Below are 11,825 nucleotides of genomic sequence, written 5' to 3' on the forward strand. Positions count from 1 at the left end.
ATGGAAACAGCAAAACATAAAATTCATATCTGGGTCTAAACTCCAAAAGGCACATCGATAGATCATGCTTGACATATGTACCAAGTTTGATGAAGCTAGCACGTATAGTTTGGAAGATCTGCCCCGGACAAGATGACATCCTCATAGCCACAGTCTAAAGCCGCTTTTACATGCACACATTTACCTACAGGAGTAGATTTGCTTATGTAAGTAAATTGACCATGAAAACGTCACAAAACGAATTTACTCACGTAAGTATTTATACTCCTGGAGTAAATTTACACCTGCTCCGTAGGTAAAGTAAAAGTATATTTACTCCTGGAGTATTTTACTCCAGTAGCAAATTGACCTTGTAAATGTCACTTTTGATTTACTCCTGTAAGTAAATGAACTGCATCATATCTTCAAATGTACTATTATTCCATTGTGATTATGTTTATTTATCTTTCATCAAAAGACATAAGTTTCCTTGGAATCGATATGTTTTCACAATCCGTCTTTGTTGCTTTTTTCAATTTCTTTTTGTACGAGCATGTTACATGACATGGATGTTACTTCATTTATGCTAGGGTTACACTATGTTCCCGTGCCACGGCAGCCCCGTTTCACCGAAACTTAGTGCGCCGTGGGATTTTGGCCATCTTTTCCCTCCAAAGTCAAGTTTTCTTCGGTCCTGCTAAGTTTTCTCACGGTCTATGACGGTATCCGTAATGGGCCGTTGGGATAAACGGGCTGCCGAGTCCCGGAAGCTCAAAGGCCCAGTACGGCTCGGCCCGCAGTCCACTACGGATGCCAGTACGTTTCCTCTCGGCCTGTCGCGTTCTGATGGATTCCCTCACGTTTCTCATGTTTTAATCAAGGTTTTGACACGTTTTGCGCGTTCTGTCAAGACTTTCTACGGATGAACGTCAGCTTTGGAGCACGGTTGTGCCCACTGTATAAAAATAAGGCCACCCAACTATAGAAGCCATTGTATCCCCAGAAACAAAAGCAGCATGAACCCCCAAGATGAGGAAGATTTTGTGTTTGTATGTTTGCTGGGGACATACATCGAGTCCATGCGTCAGCAAGAAGGCCAGCATCAGCTGTAGAGAGGGAATACCAGAGAACGCAACCTGCCGTATCTCGCCGGCCCTGTAAACCGTCACACGCCTGGATGCGCCGTGATGGAACGGGACGAATCGGCAACCATACAACCTACCTTGCCGTGAGAACCGGGACATATCGGGCAGCAAGGGTGAAACAACCGTGACAAAACGCCAAACAAACGTGGCCGAACGTGACAAGAACAGTATATGTAGCTTCATAGTACATGTACATAAGTACAGAACAGGTAGCTTCATAGTACATAAGTACAGTAAAGGTAGCTTCATGGTACGTAAGTACAGTATAGGTAGCTTCATAGTACGTAAGTACAGTATAGGTAGCTTCATAGTACATAAGTACAGTATAGGTAGCTTCATAGTACGTAAGTACAGTATAGGTAGCTTCATAGTACATAAGTACAGTATAGGTAGCTTCATAGTACATAAGTACAGTATACAGAACATCATAGTACATAAATTACAGTATAGGTAGCTTCATAGTATAAAGTACAGTAGCTTCATAGTACATAAGTACAGTATAGGTAGCTTCATAGTACATAAGTACAGTATAGGTAGCTTCATAGTACATAAGTACAGTATAGGTAGCTTCATAGTACATAAGTACAGTATAGGTAGCTTCATAGTACATAAGTACAGTATAAATTGCAGTATAGGTGGCTTCATGGTACATAAGTGCAGTATAGGTAGCTTCATAGTACATAAGTACAGTATGGGTAGCTTCATCACAGTACATAGCTTCATTCATAGTACATAAGTACAGTATAGGTAGCTTCATGGTACATAAGTACAGGTATATAGGTAGCTTCATAGTACATAAGTACAGTATAGGTAGCTTCATAGTACATAAGTACAGTACAGGTAGCTTCATAGTACATAAGTACAGTATAGGTAGCTTCATAGTACATAAGTACAGTATAGGTAGCTTCATAGTACATAAGTACAGTATAGGTAGCTTCATAGTACATAAGTACAGTACAGGTAGCTTCATAGTACATAAGGTATCATAGTGCATATACAGTATAGGTAGCTTCATAGTACATAAGTACATAAGTATAGGTAGCTTCATACATAGGTACATAGGTAGTACAGTACATATATATTAAGTATAAGTAGGTAGCTTCATAGTACATAGTACAGTATAGCATAAAGTAGTAGGTAGCTTCATAGTACATAAGTACAGTATAGGTAGCTTCATAGTACATAAGTACAGTATAGGTAGCTTCATAGTACATAAGTACAGTATAGGTAGCTTCATAGTACATAAGTACAGTATAGGTAGCTTCATAGTACATAAGTACTGTATAGGTAGCTTCATAGTACGTAAGTACAGTGTGTCTTAGATCACATTGTCAAATATCATGCTGTTCACAGATATGTAAAATGGTCAAAGGTGATTGTGTATATGCAGTGTTGCATGTACAAATCTGTTGATAAAAGTTAAATTATTGGCAAATAAAGCATGGAAGCAGGACCAGAAGCTGAAGAATTTGGCATAATTAAAATTAGAAAAAGCTATCATTTTTGTTGCTTCATAATATTTAGTTATTTCTGCTTTAATATATCTAATATTCAGAGTTTGCATTTTTTTTTTGGTTTTTCTGTAAATAGCTTCTTTAACCACCAAAACTACAGCATTCAGTGGATTATTGTGTTTGCCTTTGAATCCAAATAGAATATTCTGTAGTGAAAAGTAATTTCACCCTCCAAAACAGTTTTAAGCCATTTTTCAACTTCCTTCCATATCTTTTTCACAAAAAAGCATTCAAACAGCAGGTGTACCATGATCTCTGGATCTTGGCCACAGAATGTACATAAGTGTGATTCAGATATTCCTATCTTGTAGAAAAAGCTGTTTATTGCTAACATATTATTCACTAATTTTAATTGGAACCATCTCATATTCACACTCTCAGTACATATATAAGACATCATATTAATATAGTTTCTTGTTCTGATGTATCAATTTTTCTGTTCAAACACTTTTGACATATTTCTTGTGCAACTGTACTGAAGTCTGGAGCAACAAAAATCTGATAAAACATTTTACAACCCTTTTGTGTATTGATTATTCTGTATACATTAAATGGGAGAGTAGGATTGTATATCCTTTCTTGGTAATCATTAATCAAAATTCGATTCTATTAATATATATCACTACTGTTGTCTTGATCTCTTGATATAAGATAAAATTTGTTTCTAAATTATATGTTTCTACAAGTTCGTTAAAATAATAAATTTCACCATTTTCATTAAACATATCCTTAATAAAACATATACCCTTTCCTAACCAGTCACTATAGTCTACCAATTTGCCACCAATAGAGATATTAGAGTTGTACCATAATGACTGAGTCTTTATGTCAGATATATTTGTAATCTTATCATAGCATTTGGATAGACACAAACCCCATACTGACATAACATCCCTCCTAAACATATTTGTAATGTGTGGCGACCCGTGAAGATCCGGGGTACAATAGGTCTTCAGCAACCCATGTGCTTGCCATGAAAGGCGACTATGCTTGTCGTAAGAGGCGACTAACGGGATCGGGTGGTCAGTTTCGCTGACTTGGTTGACACATGTCATCGGTTCCCAATTGCGCAGATCGATGCTCATGCAGTTGATCACTGGATTGTCTGGTCCAGACGCGATTATTTACTGACAGCCGCCATATAGTTGGGATATTGCTGAGTGCGGCGTAAAACTAAACTCACTCACTCACTGTAATGTATGGCACTAGAGTAGTGTTCATATATACATAATCCACCAACCGATAGTATCTATCCCTTGGATAAAAATTCCACCATGTTTGACCCAATATGACTTACTATACTTTTTATCCATTTTAGTTTTTGTGATAATATAGTTAATTTAACATCAGGTGCCTTAATTCCTCCATATTTAGGTGGTTGTGTCATAACACTTCTCTTGACCCTATCTATCTTACTCCGCCATATGAAGTTAAAACATTTCTTCTGAAAACTATTTAGTTCGTCTGTAGGGTTAGGTAAAGAGCCAAACAAGTGATTCATCTTAGGTAGTGATAGAGATTTCAAAAAAGTATTTCTACCCATAGGTGTTGATAAATGTCTAACTGACCACTGTTTCATTTCTTTTTCAATATTTTCAAATCTCTCTTTATAGTTTAAATTTGCCAATTCTTCTAAATCTGTACTGAAATTTATCCCCAGTAATTTAAAATGTGTCTGACTCCAATCCAAATTCCACTCTTTACGAAGCTTATAGTTAGATCTCTTTTCTGACCCAATCGAATAGTTTTCTCGACATTAACCTTAAGTCCAGAAAATCTTTTAAAAAAGCTCATATTCATAAAGTGAAAATTCACAAAAAATAATTATGGGGGATGCGTGTCATTGATTTGTACATTGGGGGGGGGGGGGAGCCATAAATTATGAACGGTCCTTTACCTTGTCCTTGTATATGTCAATATCTAAATGAAGGAACATAATCCCATACATGTTTACCTGTACAAAGAATCCTGTTCGATGCCACGTGTGCTTCTATATTGTTTCAGGATATCACAACTCGCGCTCGTCTCTGCACTGATCACGGAGTTCGATTGAGTGTATCGGGTGTCAGATCTGATTGTCAGGAGAGCTAGAGTTCACGCAGTTCGCTTGAGATCACGCAGTTCGCTAGAGATCACGCAGTTCGCTAGAGTTCACGCAGTTCGCGAGTACCCACCTTTGTTGGTGCACATGTTTGTCAATCTTGTGTTTGACTCATCTTCGCCATTGTTTTGCTAATTACTAATTGTACAAATTATTCTCACTACATCTAAATATACATTCTTGTAGTATAGTTCACGCTCTTTCTAAACATATATCACATTTTACTGTATATATTCTTATATAGCGCCGTGAATTCTGTTAATGAGCCGGTCAAGTTTAATAATCCAGACTGTCTTCTCCTAAGTCCGAACTGAGGACACTTCTCGTGACTGTGATAACATCACTGGTCCACCTGCTACTGCTTGTCTCCTGGTCATCGCCACTGAAATCCGCCACTTGGATGCGGATTGTGTAGATAGTTTATGTTTTCTGTAGTGCTTGTGTTATTGCTTGGTGCAATATTCTTCATTTCTGTGTTTTTCATCGTACGACCGACTGTGATTTGGCCGCCGACCCGAAACTATTTTTTGTATGTGTTCGCCGACTCGAACTGAGAACCTCCCGTCTTCTCATTCAATGGCTGTCTTCCTGTGTTAGGATATCGCTCGGTCTCTGAATATATACAACGTTGATAGAAACAAACAATTCCATTTACATTTAAAAGGCGGCCAGAGATTCCAACCCTAACCCTGAGCCTGAGGAAATCTAGACTGGATTAACTAAGGGCTGGTGCACTGCAGAAAGGTCTGAGCAGAAGTGAAAATAGAGCGCTTCAAGGACTGTGAGACTGCTTAATCTATTTCTTAAGCAATTTCGAGAACAATCTGTAAGCATGTATTATCAAGAATGGCATTCCTGTCTAGACAATAGTTCAAGATACCAGTTGTATAGATCACATAAGAGCTTAATTCAACCAGAACTATATCTATCTGTATTGACATCTAGAAATATCAGACGCACACTTGTCAAATTTCGATTGGGCCTGTTAGACTTATCAGTAAATAAGGGCAGACGATTTTCAATAGAGAGACGTTTAAGGATATGTCCATTATGTAACTCGGCTAAAGAAGATAAAATTCACTTCGCTCTTGTATGCCCACATTATGCTGATTTAAGAAAAAATATATCCCAAATAATTACCTGTTAAAATATGCTTCATCTGCCTTTGCTTCCATTCTATCCTCCAAAAATGTAATACGTAATCTTGCGCTTTATGTAAAACATGCTGTTTTCCTTTGAAGCAATATCTTATCTGAACTGTAATTTCTTTGTGAAATGTCTATAACATGTGCTGTATATATCCTTGTATTACTTGTATATGGGCCAGAGGCCTTAAGTACAATAAATATCTTTGACTTGACTTTGACAGACTATTCCTGTGTCAGAGCTGGGCTGATGGCTGAAGGTAGAGGACGAGTGAAAATTGACAAGAACGGTGTCCTGGGTATTAACATAGTCCTTTCTTGCCATTCCATTTATTACTACCCTGTCAGATAGTAGTATGTACATTTCTTATAGACCGTGGTGTCTAATCTTGTGACAGTAACATCAAGTCCAATCTATTTTGATGTTCTCTGCTTTCTTTGTTGTTGCCTTGGTTTCAGTACAATCTGTGTTGCGGATTCCAAATCGGCAGATTTGACAACAAATGATTTTGTTGTATCTATTATTATTTCTCGAATACCAAAGAAAATAGAATAAATAGTATTTTGAAGACATCTCGTTTCTTCTGTTCCAGATGCAGATTTCCCACCCCAAATCCTAAATAAGCAGAGTGACGGATGTTTTTTTCTTTTATTATGACGTAGATAGGAACATTTTAATGCTTAATATGTTTTTATATTTGAAACCGACGGACCCAGCTTTAGATCACAGTGGCTACCTGTAACACATAAAGTATGTTTAGGGCATATTGCTTTATAGCAGCTTGTCTTTAATCTTAGATTATATACATGGATGTGGATTAACTTGTGTTTTTCTTTAAGTGGGCTAATTTAGTTTTAATTTCTGGCCAAATGCTTGATTTTCTGTATATGCAGGAAGACACCGAATAGTTACTGTCATCTCAGCTCCTTTAATTATCACTTGGGGATCTACGGAAGTTGAGGCCTTGTCGGATGTGGGGACTGAAATCCCTACCTAGAGTTGCGTCCCTTGGTCACGCCAGAATCCTATGACTGTGTGACTCAGACCCAGCATAACTAAAACAAGGTGTTAAGGGGTTAACCTTTATTCACTCCTTCATGCTCCGTCATTAGCTTTGCACTGAAACACCTAAAATACAATAAACATTCCGCTTCATCGATATAGGTGTGGGCATGTAATAGTCTGTGTTCTGTCTGATATACAACTACCTGTTGTGCGTATTAATGATATAGGGACGGTGGGGTAGCCTAGACGTTAAAGCGTTCGCTCGTCACGCTGAAGACCCGGGTTCGATTCCCCACATGGGTACAATGCGTGAAGCCAATTTCTGGTGTCCCCCGCCGTGATATTGCTGGAATATTGCTAAGAGCGACGTAAAACCATACTCACTCATTCACTATTAATGATATAACGCAGGTTAAAATTCACACTGGATTTTATTCAAGTCGTTTTTACATAAATATTTGTAAACGATAGAGTGTTGAATGAAGAGCACAATCTTCCGTCTAAAACAGGCGGTAACTAAACGACGACATCATGGTTTAACTAAACAGAATTTGGTAAAACGAGACATTATTTGAAATGAGCTGTGACCCGATCCAGTGGAATTGACCAGGATTGATCTGGAACAGACAATCAAAGATCAACATAGTGCAACCAGAACAAGCATACATCGAGTAATCAGTAGTTCGAGACAAATGATGTGTTGATAAACACCACACTGCCGATGGAACACAACTGTCGATATGTCACCAAAGTGTCGTTATAACACAACAGTGTCGACAAAACACAACAGTGATGACACAACACAACTGTTAATAAAACGTCACAGTGTCGATATAACACAAGTGTCGGTATGATAGCACAGTGTCGATATGTCACCAAAGTGTCGTTATAACACAACAGTGATGACACAACACAACATTGTTAATAAAACGTCACAGTGTCGATATAACAGTGTCGGTATGACAGCACAGTGTCGATATAACACAAGTGTCGGTATGACAGCACAGTGTCGATATAACACAACTGTTAATAAAAACGTTGTAGTGTCGATATAACACCAGTGTCGGTATGACAGCACAGTGTCGATATAACACAACTGTTAATAAAACGTCACAGTATCAATATAACACAAGTGTCGGTATGACAGCACAATGTCGATATAACACAACTGTTAAAAAAACGTCACAGTGTCAATATAACACAAGTGCCGGTATGACAGCACAATGTCGATATAACACAACTGTTAATAAAACGTCACAGTGTCAATATTACACAAGTGTCGGTATGACAGCACAGTGTCGATATAACACAACTGTTAATAAAACGTCACAGTGTCAATATTACACAACAGTGTCGGTATGACAGCACAATGTCGATATAACACAACTGTTAATAAAACGTCACAGTGTCAATATAACACAAGTGTCGGTATGACAGCATGGTGTCGATATAACACAACTGTTAATAAAACGTCACAGTGTCAATATTACACCACAGTGTCGGTATGACAGCACAGTGTCGATATAACACAACAGTGTTAATAAAAGATTACAGTGTCAATATAACAAGTGTCGGTATGACAGCACAGTGTCGATATAACAACAGTGTTGATATACACAAAGGCGTTGACATAGTGTTTGAAACAGAAAATCAATGAATGCTTCGCTCTCTCCAACCCAGAATTTAGAAGCCGATTGGCTGGTTATTAGATTCATGGACACGACCATCCATGGAGTGTTGACTCACAAAGGTTTCATATGGAAAGAGCGATCCGATAGTTTTTACATTTTAGAAACCGTAAGGATTTCAACTAAAAAAACAGATCTTAGTTCTGGCGTGGCAGTGAAAACGGTGCGATCTGATTATTACGAGATGGGATTCACGTTTGACGACATGGCTTATTCTAATGTTTTCCCTTATTTCACTTTGTGCAAACTAAATGCTGAATGGTCAAACACCTGTCAGCTCTCAATATGTTGACACAATGTTTTTGAAAGACTAAAACGGGGGCGTCCTTAAAACAGCCCCCGTCTAAATATAAATCAAGCAATCCAAATCTCTGACTGTTGATTATGACGGGAAGTCATCCAATACTATACTGAACATATTTTATATATTATCTGAGGGTTTACCATAATCCAAGAATTACCAAATAATAGATCGTTCTTCATTTTCTGCAATACTTTTACAGAAATGTTATACCGCATTGTCCTTTGGTGACTAATATTTCGATAACCACATTACCCACATTCGTGAAATTTTGGATATGGCTTTGACTAATGCTTCCTTCTTAATAAAACTTTTCAAACACTTGACATCGAGAATATAGTTAGGGCAACTACTTGTTGACCGACCCTCGTACAACAAGTGACTAAATTGGGACGATACATTCTTCGTAACCCGGATGAGACTCAGGCTAGAACAGTACAAGTTTTGTACTTTATGAGTCCGAATTCCTGATATGTACTAGAAAATGGTAATCCCAAACATAAAAGTTGTTTCATTTGACCACATTCTATCAGGCATTGTGTATTCTAACATTGGAAACGACTGGGAATGTTAATAGCCTTTCTCCTTGACACTTCCATGTACAGAACCATACATGCTTTTTGTTGGACCGGCTACAGCAAATTGTTATTTCAGGGTAAGTTTTCAATTGGTTAAGACCATTCATTCCTCTTCACATTCCTCCGCACCAAACCCACAGGCATCAACATTTGATATAATGGCTTCGACAAACACTATGTAAGACTTACCACCTATTTATCTAAATGCACGGTGACCAAAAGTGTGGTGTGGGACTTGAGGGGCGTGGTGGCTTCCCACGGTGCCGCCGCGCCCAGGGATTCCCGATCCAACGCCAGTCTTCTCTGGAGCAGCAGCGAATCCCCCGAGTCCCTGGGTTCCGATGCCATGGCCCCTGTTTCCGATGGTGGGGAGATGATGTACAGACGGGTTGGTATTGGGCTCGTTACGTGTGTTTCCCTCAGGGACAGCTGTAGAAACTTCAGCTTCGTCCTCGCTACCATCGACGTCATCATCTTTCTGATGGAGATTGTTGCCGTTGTGTTGTCTCTGCTTCTCTTCTTTCTCAAATTCAACGAAGTAGGCCACGATTGATCGCAGGATGGTTGTCAGCTGGGCATCATCTTTCATGGCCACATACCTTTCAATGAATTTATCTACTAACTTCATCGCGGCAGCAGGTTCTACATTCGCATTGTGTGAGGATGCTGGGGACTCGCCTTGGAACTCCTCTTCGAAGTGCACATCTGGTTGAGTGTCGCTCGCTTTGGCCTCGAAAAATACCAGCATGTTAGCAAGATCAGCGAGAGCTCGGGTCTGTTTGTGTGACTGAAGTGTCTGAACCAGCTTCAGTGCATGTCCTTTGACAGACTCCACAGTGACTAGGCCTTCTACGTCAGTTTCTAGATGCTCTCTCTGGTGGCCATGGTGACCGGTAAACGAATGAAGGATTTGGGCAATGATTTTCAACTCGTGATGTCTTTCAGATTTGTCAGCATTGTTTTCGATTTCTCCAAATACTTTGTTTACAAGAGCTGTGACCGATTCAGCGGTTGCTGGAGGACCATCTCCATGGTGATGATGACGCTTGTGCTCGGTATGAAGAGGGTCTATAGAGAAATGCTTCTCAAACTTGTCCAGCAGATGCTCCATCTCTGCAAGAGATGTTTGTATTTCCTCTTCGCCATGTTCAGCTAGGAGTTTGTCGACCATTCCCAGAGCAAATCCTCGGGCGTATTCAAGGGTAGGATCTTCAGTGTAACTGCCTTGTAACTTGTGAAACTCTGAATATTCGAAGCCATGAAGATAATGGAGCATGACCCTCAGTGCTCTTTCAGCGTGTGTGTCATTGGCAGCTTCTAATTTGTCAAAGACCATGTTGATATGGGCTTTGATAGCTCCAGAAGGAATGAATGCAATCTCACCGTCTTTGAAAACTTGTTCCGCTTCGATGTTGTCCAAGAAAACTAAAAAGCTGTTGATCTGCTGAGGATTCATGTTTTCAAGAAAGCTCCTGACGTGTGACCTAATAGATTCTGGAGTAAATTCAAAGTCATCTTGCTGAGTGAAGGATTCGGTGCTCTCTAGCTGGTCAGTGCCTTCTGTGTGTTGGTGCTGTCCATGGTGACCTTGGTGGTGTTGTTTCTGTGTAGACGTACTTGTGACGCCGTTAGTGTGCTCAGGCCGGTGTCCATGAGTGTGTTCCTGTGCTGTGCCGTGACCCCCATGGTGATTTGTGCCGTGACCTCGTTTACCATGAATCTTTGAATCTGGATTGTGATGTATTCCGCCATGGTTGCCTGCTGCGCCATGATGACTGTGATGCTGATCCTGAGTTCCGTGGTGATGATGGTTAGACGTGACCTCGCCATTTTCTATTTGCTTAGCGACCTGTCTGAGATGTGATTCCATATTTTCTCCCCCGAACCTTGTTACTAGATCTTTCCGTAAGTCCTCCTCAGCAGTTCCTTCCACGTTGCCAGAATCCTGAAGTTCCTTCAAGAGGAACTCTAGAATGGCCTCGGTCCAACTTCCACCGTTCTCATCGTCTGCCTTTGATTCGGCATACTTGATGGCGTCCACCAGGAAGTCTCTCACGACCCTTTGAACTTCCTCGGCCGCCGCTGAACTGTATGGAGCTTCTGTTGTAGAGGGGAACGATGACGTATCACGCTTATTGCGGAGTTCAGATACTTCCGGTGATGCGTCACGCCTGGATCGGTGTATAGGTATTTCCGGTGATGCGTCACGCCTGGATCGGTGTATAGGTATTTCCGGTGATGCGTCACGCCTGGCTCGGTTTGCATGACGCCGTTGTCTATCGACACGACGTGACTGTGTTTCGTCTGGCAACGTCAACAGACACACCAACGTGGCTGTTAACGTCAGCAACGACAAAAGACCTCTCAT

At 40.0% G+C, this 11,825-nt stretch overlaps 1 protein-coding gene across 1 annotated transcript; it reads right to left on the bottom strand.

Annotated features, from left to right (window-relative positions):
* Positions 1-55: 55 nt before the first annotated feature.
* Positions 56-11,825, bottom strand: LOC124280697. The gene is made up of 3 exons (XM_046716684.1): positions 9,647-11,825; positions 7,413-7,507; positions 56-67 (listed from the first exon to the last, which is right to left on the bottom strand). Exon 1 carries the CDS (start codon positions 11,823-11,825, stop codon positions 9,654-9,656), a length of 2,172 nt encoding a protein of 723 aa, XP_046572640.1. The 3' UTR covers positions 56-67; positions 7,413-7,507; positions 9,647-9,653.

The sequence above is a fragment of the Haliotis rubra genome, unplaced genomic scaffold (assembly GCF_003918875.1).
Source record: "Haliotis rubra isolate DU_JTF1 unplaced genomic scaffold, ASM391887v1 Scf271, whole genome shotgun sequence".
Taxonomy (NCBI): Eukaryota; Metazoa; Mollusca; class Gastropoda; order Lepetellida; family Haliotidae; genus Haliotis; species Haliotis rubra.

Excerpts from the sequence above, each read along its gene's own strand:
- LOC124280697 (XM_046716684.1), bottom strand. The coding sequence starts at position 11,825 with ATGAGAGGTCTTTTGTCGTTGCTGACGTTAACAGCCACGTTGGTGTGT.